Below are 11,452 nucleotides of genomic sequence, written 5' to 3'. Positions count from 1 at the left end.
ATTTGTATGGTTGCCTGCACAACAGGGAGCAAATGTCAATGCCCCATGGCAATGTTTCTCAACCTTAAAATGAACATCCCTGATATAGATTTCTTCATGACATTCTGGTCCCTCAAGTCTTCCAACAGTATCTCTATCACCATGGTAACTGAGTCCATCTTCTTCGGTGTTGGTTGTCCTCTTCTTTTTCCTTGCATCTTTCCAGCATTAGAGCCCTCTGCAGGAGTCAAGTCTTTTGCACAATGTGTCTGAAGTAAGATAATTTCAGTTTGGTTGCTTTGCTTTCTTGGCCATCCACGGTATTCTCAGGAGTTTTGAGTCCAAAGGCATCAATGTTTCTCCTATCTTGCTTCCTTTACTTCTGTACAGTGTCCCAGGAAATACTATCTCTTGCATGATTCTGATTTTGTAGGTATAGACACATCACAGCATTTGATAATCTTTTCCAAGAATATCACAACACTGCTTGTAAAAACTTAACTATCTTGGACAAACTTGGCCTGCTGATTCTCTGAGACTCATTACAGTAGTCTCAATACAGTATAGAAACCCCAAGGGTAGAGAGACTATGTAACCAGTTTCATCACTTTTGAAAGTAGGGATGTTACCCCTGTTACTTTGTGGAATTTAAATAATTTACCAGGAGTTGAACCAACAGCTCCTTGCACTATCAATGATTGTTTCAAATGTGCTTTTCTGAAAGGCAACAGGATTTTCTTGGTTTTTTTCTCCTTGAAAACATTTTGCTTTTCATCCAAGAAGTTTCATCCACTTCAGTTCTTCTTCACTGAAGAAACTTCTCAGATGAGAAGCAAAAATATTTTCAAGAATGCCCCTCTCTAAGAAAGTCCAGTAGTCTTTTGGAAAATCATCTTTGGTAAAACCATGATCTGATCGAGAATCTCCATAGATATAAATGATTATGTACACCATCTTACCTATAGAAAGTCATGGCACTCAATGAAGGGATATAGGTAATCCTTGACTTATGACCATAATTGAGCCCAGAATTACACTGTAAAAAGCAATGCTGGTTATGTTTCTATGAGAGTAGTTGTTCTTTGTAACTTCATAATCTAGTCTAATGTCTGCAGGGTATTGCGTGTAGAGAGGGTGGAGTTCACTTAAAAAGCTAGTATGTTAGCAGATTAACCCACTCTCTGCACTGAAGTAGTGGTAACTGTCATCTGGAATAGCAATGCCTACATCCGTGATGGCGAATCTATGGCCTGTGTACAGAGGTGGCACGCAGAGCCCACTCTGTGGACACGCGAGCTGTCGCCTCAGCTCAGCTGCACCACGCATGTGCGCGTGCCTCTTGCCAGTCAGTTGATTTTCAGGTCTCTGCTGCGCATGCGTGGGGGGGGGCATATGCGGGAGATGCATGCGCGGGTGTGTGTGGAGAAGCGCATGGGAAGGCGGTGGACCCCCCACCGCAGTTCCTGTTTTGGGCCTAGTAGGCCTCCTTGCAGCCTCCTGGGAGCAAAAAGGGGGCACTTGGGGATGCGGCATGGCCCCCCTGCAGCCTGTTTTTGCTCCCAGGAGGCTGCAGGGAGGCCTACTAGGCCCAAAATGGGGTGAGGGGGTCGCATGCACATGCCCGGGGAGTGCAGGGGGAATGTGCGTATGCACGGGGGGGGGGGTTAAGCAGGAGCAGGTCGCGCACACATTGCATTATGGGTGCAGGCACGTAACGACAAAAAGGTTAGCCATCACTGGCCTACTTTATGCAAGTTTTGGTGGAAAGTATTGACTGACCTTTAATTCAAAGGGAGAGAACTGGTTATAAGCAGAAATAATGAAAATAACAACCGTGAGATTTGTTTTTGATTTTTTAATGTCAGTTAATAAAATATTTGTATAGAGCCCCAAAATTTCAAAATAGTGCAAAACATCTCACTATCATGCATCCATTGTTGGTAAAACCATTGCTCAATCCACTTCAGGTATGTATGTACAGAACAGACAACATGAAAACATATTCCAACATGTGTGCTACACAAATAGAATTAACTTCATTTTATTGTTTGGGGATTTTAAATTTATTCTGATCCATTTTGTTGTTAATTTCAACTACATGCCAAAGAGAAACAACTGAAGGATGAACCAGTTTGGGGGGAAGATGGAGGGAGATGCCTACCCTTGGCTTCTTGTCATCTCACTGTGCAGGATAGGGACAGTGTCAGATTTGTTTGTGCCAAAGTGTGCAAAGTGTGTTCTGGAGACAGAAATGGAAATTTTTGCTTTGCCTCCCCTGCAGTCTTAAGAGGATTTCAAGACAAGGCTTTTTTTTTATTGTGCGATTGTCCTGCCTTGTTCACAGAATTTTGCAGAAAATCCAGACAACTTTCGTTTGTAACCTACACATTTTCTGCTTGTTGGTGCCCTCTTGCCCCAGAAAAAAATTTGTTAAGGAGGGAAGAGATGACATCACCTTGCCACATGTTTTGATTTGCTAGCCACAATAGCTATCTGCCTGGATGCAGTGGTTGCCTAAGCTTTCTCCCCTTTTAATTTTTTTCAAATGCAATTTATATGTCTGGTGGATTGTGCATATGTCTGTGTGTAAACATTCAACTCAAAATCCTGATACTTTGGTCCCAAGCAATTCATAAAAAAATTAAACATTTTTGAAAAAGAGGAGGGACAAATGGGGGAAAAAAAAGAGAGTTCTGACTAATAGAGGGAGGAGTTAAGCTTGGAAGTAAGTTTGTGCAGTGTTTGGAAGAGGTGACAATGAGGTTTCTGGAGAGGGGATGTATCTTTCCTCTAGGTTTAGGTGGATATCACTGTCTTTATTTCAGAGCATTCTTGAATGTTCTCTAATGTAGCAATGACAGCCCACTACATGTCCAAAGATTCCTTGGAAATCTTTCAATTTCCAACTGTCGGAGAGACCAAAGACCATAGGTGGAATACCTACTTTATATGCAGAAGATCCCAGTTGCCATTCTTTTAACAGGATCCCGTGGGATGAGCTGCCAATCAGGTGCAAATAAGTAAGGGCAGAATGAAAAAAAGAATCTGCCTCATGTAAGGCACCTTTCTAGGAAGCCAAGATAGTTATCAGGTTGATCTTATTCTAACTGGTTTAGAGCTGCCCAACCGGTAAGAGTTGATCCCATATTCAGTAGCAAACAAGGAAGGAGAACAATGAGCTTCATTTCAGTGGCAGAGGAGCAAACTGGAATGGGGTGGGGGTGGGGAAGTTAAGCAAGGAACTGGCAAGTGACACCAATTGATGGGCTGGGTGATCAAATCAATCCATAGATCTGTAGGGCCATAGAAACATATGGACAGAACTGACCAAGCTGTTAGAACTGATGCAGCTTTCAGAAGGGCAGCCCTCTATAGATGTGACATCAATTAGGAGATCGAGGGCAGTCATGATGATTGGTTAACCCTTCCAAAAGCTGGGCCATCCTCAGCAACTCCATAAACCAGGGGTCTCCAACCTTGGCAACTTTAAGACTTGTGGACTTCAACTCCCAGAATTCCAGCCAGCAAAGCAAAGCTGGCTGAGAATTCTGGACAAGTCAAGTTAAAGTTGAGACCCCTGCCTAAACAACTGCCTTCTTACAGAACATTGTTTCTTTGGACCTCATACTCTCCCCCCCAAATATCTCCTCTCTTTAATGTTCTGCCTTCATCTCTCTCCTGGAAGCTCTTGAACTTTGAATTCTTTCCAAAATTACATACTGTGGTCCCACACCTACAAGGTCCTACTTGAGTATTACCTTCTTACAGGTACTGAAACAAATACTGCATGGACATTCCACATTCACATCTCTCTCTCTCATTCCCACTACATTCACAAGAATAAACTAACTTAGGTGTGTTATGTGAATAGAGCCAGTAATTATGACACACTGGAAAAGGAGCCAGGGTCAATCCCATTGATCAAATGCTCCTTTCCTTGAGTAACATAAGATTTCTTGAGTCAGCGCACATGCTCCATGCTGTTGTTACCAAGTTTTCAGAAAGGTTGCCTACCAATTGCCCTTGGCTGGATTTTTCCACCTACTCTGGCATTCTGAATTACCTGGTTTTATTTCCACATGGAAATAAAATTGGGTATGTAGCATGTCCATGTTTGCACTTCTAAGGTTCTTGACATTCTTATCACAATTTTCAGTCTTTTATCTGTCCACTGTTCTCCCATGCATTACTTTTGTATGTTCATGTGTTAACAAACACCTCAAAAAGAAGTCAATCATGAGATAATCATGACGGTAGCAAGAGTGCAATATGGTGTTTTTACCAATGCTCAGAGAAGATGTTCATGAACATTGATAAAACCTCACCCGGTATTGCGATGCAGTAAAGATTTGAGGGTGGGGCAGAGTTTCAATGCATATACAAATAGTAACTCAAGTGTTTGTATTTGTGCGTGAGACAGGGAAAAATGACGCAGTGGAACTGTACAACTGTAGCAAAGCGCATGCTTCACTTCTGAAATTAAATCTAGAACTTCTTAATGTGGAACTGAAGGAAAATGAAAACGAAAAAACATATATCCTAGAAAATAGAACAGAAAAAAAGAGGCCATAGCCCTTCAGATGATGGACTACATTCCTAATATTATCTGATTGCTGGGCTTCCTTGAAGGCCACAGCAACAAAAGAGTTTCATCCCAATATCCCAAGATGGTGAAATGCCTAGCTGCCGTGCTCTAGTCCAGCCTTACCTCGGTGGGCTGATAATTGTGAATTGTTTGGGTGGAACCTCAGATCAGCCTTTGGGACGCTGCTAATCTTGATGCAACTAGAATTCCCTGCTAGAATTGCAGGGAAGATTCTGATGGTATTTCTTTAGCCCTGTTGAAATAGGGTGAAGACAAAGAAAGCTACCTTTCCCAGTATTATATATTTGTAATTTATCCTGATTTCCACTTGGCACAGAGATTTTGATTTTATTTTCAGTTGGCTGCTAGTTCAATCCCCAGCATTTTCAGTTCACAAATTAGGCAGCATATAGTGGGAAATACTCTTCTATGATTGAGACCTCAGCAATGTTTCTCAACTTTGGCAACTTTAAGATGGGTCAAATTCAACTCCCAAAATTCCCCAGCCCGGCATGCCAGCTGGGGAATTGTGGGATTTGAAGTCCAGTCATCTTACTAAGGCTGAAAAAGGTAGCAGCTGCCAATCCATGCTGGAAATGCTGGGTTGGTTGACAAATACCCTGATTAAATGGAAGGCAGCTTCTGATGCTTCTCAGGCAAAAATGTGCCAGGAAAGAGGGGATAGCAGGAGCTTATGTCGAAATGCATTTAGCAGCATCTTTGATTTTTGTTAGGATCCTTTCCAGGAACAAACTCTTTGCTCTCTCACCTCTCTCTGCTTCATGGGGGGATTTGGCAATGCACATGTATTTGAGAAGGTATGCGTGATGTGTGATCCTTGGCAGCAGGAGCAAACCTCCCAAATAAAAGAGTGAGGAGCAGGAAGGGCTAGGGTGAGGGGCAGAAAGGACAGCTCCGAAAACTCTATGGCTTTGACATGGCTGTATAAAAGAGGGAAGGGACCAGGAAGAGAAGGGAAGGTAATTCTAGCAGACTGTGGAAGGGAACAAGGGGGAGGGGGAAGTCAGGGGGAGGCAGATTGGTCTTAGCTGCTGCTGCCCTCCTCGGCTGAGCGCGTATCTGACTTCAGTTTGACAAACTCCTTGGCCACCTCATCATTGTTTCTCTGCGAGAGGATGCGCAGCACCGTTAGGCCCGTGTCATCCATGTGAATGCGCCGGCCCAGCGGCAGCCAGCAAGCACAGCTGCCCCGCTGCACGATGTCCTTCAGCTGCAGGATGGCGATGCCCACCGTCCGATCTTCCCGTGCAAAGCAGTAGTCTTTGACGCAGACTTGCAGCTCGTAGCATTCTGGGCCTGTCTCAGTGCCAAGGGTGCTGGAAGAGGAAGTGGAGAGGGAAAGCCAGGAAAATATAAGGCCCTTCGCAACTGAAAATCCTGGCCTGCACCTTATGAAAAAGACATGGGTTGAAATCTAGAGGCCACATTAACTCAGGGCTCTCCTTGGCCCACTATGCTGACCCCCATTTTGCTCTCATGTTGCCAGCTAGTTTCCAGACTGTTTACCCATAAACTTTGACTAGAGGAAACTGTCTCTACCTGCCTCTCTATGTCCTTCTCCCTTGCCCTGGTCTGTTTTTTGCGCATGCTTTTGGAAATTGACACTGTTGATTCTTACAGGTATTGACTCAGAGATCCTGATGATGCAGATTGTTAACTGATCAGTGCCTCAGATTGCTGCACTGTGATACACCATTAGGTAATGTATCTAAGTACTTCATTCTCTATCCATGCTGTATATATATACAGCCAGACCTTGCGTTGCGATGCAACATTCAACAGTATGGATGCAAGCTGCAATGTTGCCTCTTGCAATTTTATTTCCTTATGCCAAGGCTGCAAATGCATCTTCCTCACAGAGCCTGGAATTGTGCTTCCACCCCCCCGTTTCCTTTTGTGTGCAGGTGCGCCTTTGCTGCTTGAAATCATGTATTTTCGTTCTGCAACGGCACGTTCCGGATTACCAAGTTTCTAGTTTCACATTAACAGCTTGTAAATGCACCTGCCATGTAGAGATTAGCCCATAGCAAGTACAGGTAGTCCTCGAGTTACATTTAGAGACCGTTCAAAGTTACAATGGGACTTTAAAGAAATGACTTGCAACCAGTCTCCGTGCTTATTGTCACCTCAGCATCCCCATGGTCACATGATCAAAATTCAGGCACTTAGCAAGGCAATTGAGTGTATTTTATGATGGTTGCAGGGTCCTGGGATCATGTGATAGCCATTTGTGATATTCCCAGCCAGTTTTCAACAAGCAAAGTCAATGGGGGAAGCTGAATTTGCTGAACCACAGCAGTATTCACTTAATAATTACAGTAATTTGTTAATAAATGTGGCAAAAGGAATAAAAGGCATGGCTCAGTTAACAATGGAAATTATAGTCCCAGTTGTGACTCTAAGTCGAGGAGTATCTTTTCTTTTATAGCACATCTTTAATAGCAATAGCACTTATATACTGCTTCACGGTGCTTTACAGCCCTCTCTAAGCGGTTTAGAGAGTCAGCCAATTGTCCCCAACAGATTGTCCTCATTTTACCCACTTCAGAAGGATGAAAGGCTAAGTCAACCTTGAGCCTGGTGAGATTCGAACTGCCAAATTGCAGGCTGCCGGAAGTCTTCAGAAGTAGCCTGCAGTACTGCATTCTAGCCACTGCGCCACCGCGGCTCAATACTCTGCATGACTGTAATAAAGGGGTCCTTAACTTTTTAAACAGTGGGCCAATTCACAGTCCCGCAGACTGTTGAGGGCCGGACCGGCTGGGTGGGCATGGCTAGGTGGTCATGTGACTGGGTGGGCGTGGGCAATTTAGCAATCCATTTTGCCAATTTAGCAGTCCATTAAACAATACACACAAATTAATTTTTAATTTGTTTTGCTCCTTGGGGGTGTTTTACTTGCTTTTGTTTACATGTTGCTCTTTTGGTTGACTTTTCTTTTTACTAGATCGTTTTTTAAGATGTAATGCTTCAGTTTGAAGGGGAAGCTTTCCTAGTAGATATGTGATCTCGGGAAATGATGCAGGTGTTTTAATGAGACGGTGACAAAGCCCCTGTCAGTGTCAAATCTGATTCAAGATAGAGCTGGGGCTGACAGCTCCCTTTTCAGATCCAATTCAAAGCATCACTCTGTCCTAATAGTCCATTTTGCTCTTTCCTAGCAACAGGACTATAGACATTAATTGCAGGAGAATGAAATTACTGTACTGGATAATTGTCCCTTTTCTTTACCATGTCCCTTCCTTGCCAATAGAATTCTCAGGCCAGAGCAAATTTTGCAAAGAAAAAAACAGTGTTGCCTGTATTGAAGACAGGAAAATCAGAAACACTCACAACTGGATGCTCTCATTGTATTTGGGGGACCAGCTATTGTTCTTGGACTTGGTAGCAAATTTCCTTTTCTTGTCACTGAGATGTGGCCCAATGATGTTGACTTCAATGAAAGGCCGGAAGATGCCCGATGTTTGCCACTTGAGATCATTGGCAGCCACCACTAAGGCAGAAAGGAGAAAGGGGAGAAATGAGTGTGGTTGGACCTTAACTGCAAAGGAAATAATGTGGCATTTATTAGAGCAGAAGAAGTGTGGAACTGACAATCTGTAATAGTCTGGATTTTCTAAACTACAATTGGCTATGCATCTAATACAGTGGTGGGATTCAAACTTTTTTACTACCAGTTCTGTGGGTGTGGTTTGATGGGTGTGGCGTTGCTTGGTGGGCATGGCAGGAGAAGGTTACTGCAAAATCCCATTCCCTTCCCATCCCACTAACCTGCTTTCCAGCTCCGTTCTCCTGTGCAGGGCAACGAAAGAAGACCCAGCCAATCAGCTGGGACTTGGGAGGCAGAGAATAGATGGAGGCAGGGCCAGTCAGAGGTGGTATTTGCCGATTCTCCAAACTATTCAAAATTTCTGCTACCAGTTCTCCAGAATTGGTCAGAACCTGCTGAATACCACCTCTGATCTAATACCTTGACCTTTGTTAATTCAGCTGTTTTTAGAGAGTTAATATCGCCTAAATCCTAAATAGTGCATGCCACTTGCATTATTCAAAAAGTTTCATATGTATCTATCGATATAAACATCTTTATGACAGCTCTGTATGATAAACCAATTTCTCTTATGCTCACTTAAGACATATATATTTTTCCATTTGCCTTTGTTTTTTTTCCATATCTACATAATAAATGTTCACAAAGACAAATGTGTGTGTTTGGATGCAATCACAGGCAAAATAGAGATTGCAAGCACAAAAGGAGCAGAAGAACAAAATGGCTATTCACCCATCTTTTTGACTCTGGATAGTATATATTTCTAATCCCTCCCCTCCCCAGTAGAAATGAACCCTGCAATATAAACCAATTGAATAATCCAGATCGTTAATGCATCAATGTAGGACAGTAATGTGCTGCCTTCCCTAATAACCAATAACAAATTCATATAGCCCTGACAAACTGAGGTTCTATGTATTTTTGTTGTAGCTAAAAAGTTATACTTTATGGCATTTTGGATAACCTTTTGTCTGAAATGGTATAGGGTTTCCTGCCTAAGCAGGGGGTTGGACTAGAAGATTTCTAAGGTCACTTCCAGCTCTGCTATTCTATTCTATTCTATTCTATTCTATTCTATTCTATTCTATTCTATTCTATTCTATTCTATTCTATTCTATTCTATTCTATTCTCTTTTCCTATTTGTCATCATCTATATATGAACTTTTCAATAGTGTCCATTTTTTAAGCCATCCCAACCTGAAGACTCTGGGCAGTGTGGATAAAAGTAAAATGTCAGAATAATAATAAGCCAGCAGATGTGACTCCCAAAAATGAAAAGAAAGGTAGAATAAGATTTATTCAGAATGCACTGGTTCTAGAAGCTCCAGGTAGTGTAGCTTTTTGCCACTTTGGGATTCACGGGTCTCCTGGTGATCATCACTGACCTTTGACCGTTACTTTGTGTTCGCTGGTGCCAGGATGGGTGATAAGCTCAACATGGACGGAGACTTCTCCCACAGGGTCGTCTACTCCAGAGCCTGTGTGGCAAAAGGAGGAGGGCAAGAAGTCCCAGAGTGGCCAGACAAGAAAAGAGCAGAAGAGATGACTGTTAGTCTTTGCCAGACCAGGTGCCCTGTCCATCAACACCATGTAGGAATTCAGAGCTGCTGATTCTCTTGGAGTGGTTCTCCTTTACAGGCACCTCTGGCTTTGGGTCTCTTTACAATGAGCCCTTCCCTCTACTAGATTGATCAAGTTAAAGCTTCCCCTCTCACATTTTTTTTAAAATGCCATAATAATATCCCAAAATCTACTGTATCTGTCTATCTGTTTTTTCTTCCTAGTATTTTATTGCAAGTGTAGATTCTGCTGGGTTTTTTTCCAGATCAACAGAATGATGATACTGAACATTAGCTGTGGCAGAAACTGACCACCTGACTTACCACCCAAGCCTGATATTGTGGGCTGAGAAAGCGTGAGTAGCTCAGTATCACCCAGCCTGCTTTCATGACTAAGGCAATCTCCTGGTTTCCATCCATCCATCCACATTCACCCACCCATCCTCCCATACACCAGCCAGCCAGCCAATCAACCAACCAACCAACTAGTCAACCAACCAACCAATCAACCAACCAATCAACCAGTCAACCAACCAACCAACCAACCAACCAACCATTAAGCACCCCCAATTCTGAGCTACAAATATTCTCTATCTTTCTGTCTGTTTGCCTGTCTGCCTGAGTATCTGTCTAACTGTCTGTCTGTCTGTCTGTCTGTCTGTCTATCTATCTATCTATCTATCTATCTATCTATCTATCTATCTATCTATCTATCTATCTATCTATCTATCTATCTATCTATCCATTCTATCTTTTTCTCCCTCTCTCCTTCTCCCCCCCCCCCCTACTCTTTCTTCATCGTTATATACTGTATATGGCCCCAAATCTTAGTAGACTCTAAGTGTTTTGCTTCTGGTCCATGAACCAAACAACAGCATCGACCTTACTTTTCCATCACAGTCAGCAGGACCTTCCCCTTTGCAGTTGTTCTACCCCCACCCACCCCCAGCTCCAGCCCCACCCACCCCAGAAGCAGGAGATCAGCTCCTTGTTCAAACAGGCTTCCTCCACAAAGGAGCTTCACATGCAGCAAAGGCCAAAAGGAAAGGCAGGAAAAGTGCGTGGAAAGTGTCAGTCTGCACAGGCGCACAGGGCCAGCGGTGTGGTTAAATAGCATGGACAAGGTTTCAATCCAAGGTGGGAGCAGCAGTGTCAGAGGGGAGGGGGAAAGGAGAACTGGTGGCAGCAGGGCAGCCACAGAGTTGGGAAAAGGGAGAGCAGAGAGGGTTCCTGCAGTTTTCCCAGGGGTCAAGACCCTCAGGAAAGGGGGCTAAGGCTGCGGATCTCAGAGTGAGGGAGAAACGTGGCATCTCATCTCCCCTTCCAAAGTGGAAGTTTTCCTCCTTCCAAAATAGATTCTGTGATTAAAAAAAATAGTTGTAACACCCAAACGGTAGGTAGTTTTTGGATGATGCTGGCCTGTTCTAGCACACATAGAGATGGAAGATCATAGGTCCTCCATGGGCATTTATGCTTTCTTGCTTGACTATTCTGGGGCAGCAATTTCCACTGTTGAATAGCATATACTATCAGGAAGTTCCTAACCATAACCAAAATGATTTGCTCTGTGAATGTGTGTGTGTGTGTGTGTGTGAACGTGAACACACAATCTGTTTTTAAGTCAGTCCTGGGCTCAAGAGTCAGAAAACTCTATTTTATAGAGCTCATTGAGAACTGCAAGATAGGGAAAAGGGCAATAATCTTGTGCTTTGATTTGTCCTTAAAGTCCTCAGATCTGTAGCGATAAACGACTTCGG

General features: G+C 43.3%; 1 protein-coding gene across 1 annotated transcript in view; it reads right to left on the bottom strand.

The window, feature by feature from the left end:
* Window positions 1-4,105: 4,105 nt before the first annotated feature.
* The window catches only part of LOC113434965 (protein unc-13 homolog A), a 128,702-nt gene continuing 121,355 nt past the window's right edge, over window positions 4,106-11,452 (bottom strand). The window contains 3 exon segments of the mRNA XM_087922771.1: window positions 4,106-5,901; window positions 7,919-8,078; window positions 9,522-9,614. Coding sequence (XP_087778897.1) covers window positions 5,610-5,901; window positions 7,919-8,078; window positions 9,522-9,614 — 545 coding nt within the window. The 3' untranslated portion in view covers window positions 4,106-5,609.

Source organism: Pseudonaja textilis, chromosome 1, assembly GCF_049901715.1.
Source record: "Pseudonaja textilis isolate UNSWEBS1 chromosome 1, rPseTex1.2, whole genome shotgun sequence".
NCBI lineage: Eukaryota > Metazoa > Chordata > Lepidosauria > Squamata > Elapidae > Pseudonaja > Pseudonaja textilis.
The sequence above is the reverse complement of the archived record's forward strand: the minus strand, read 5'-3'. Positions and strand labels throughout refer to the sequence as shown.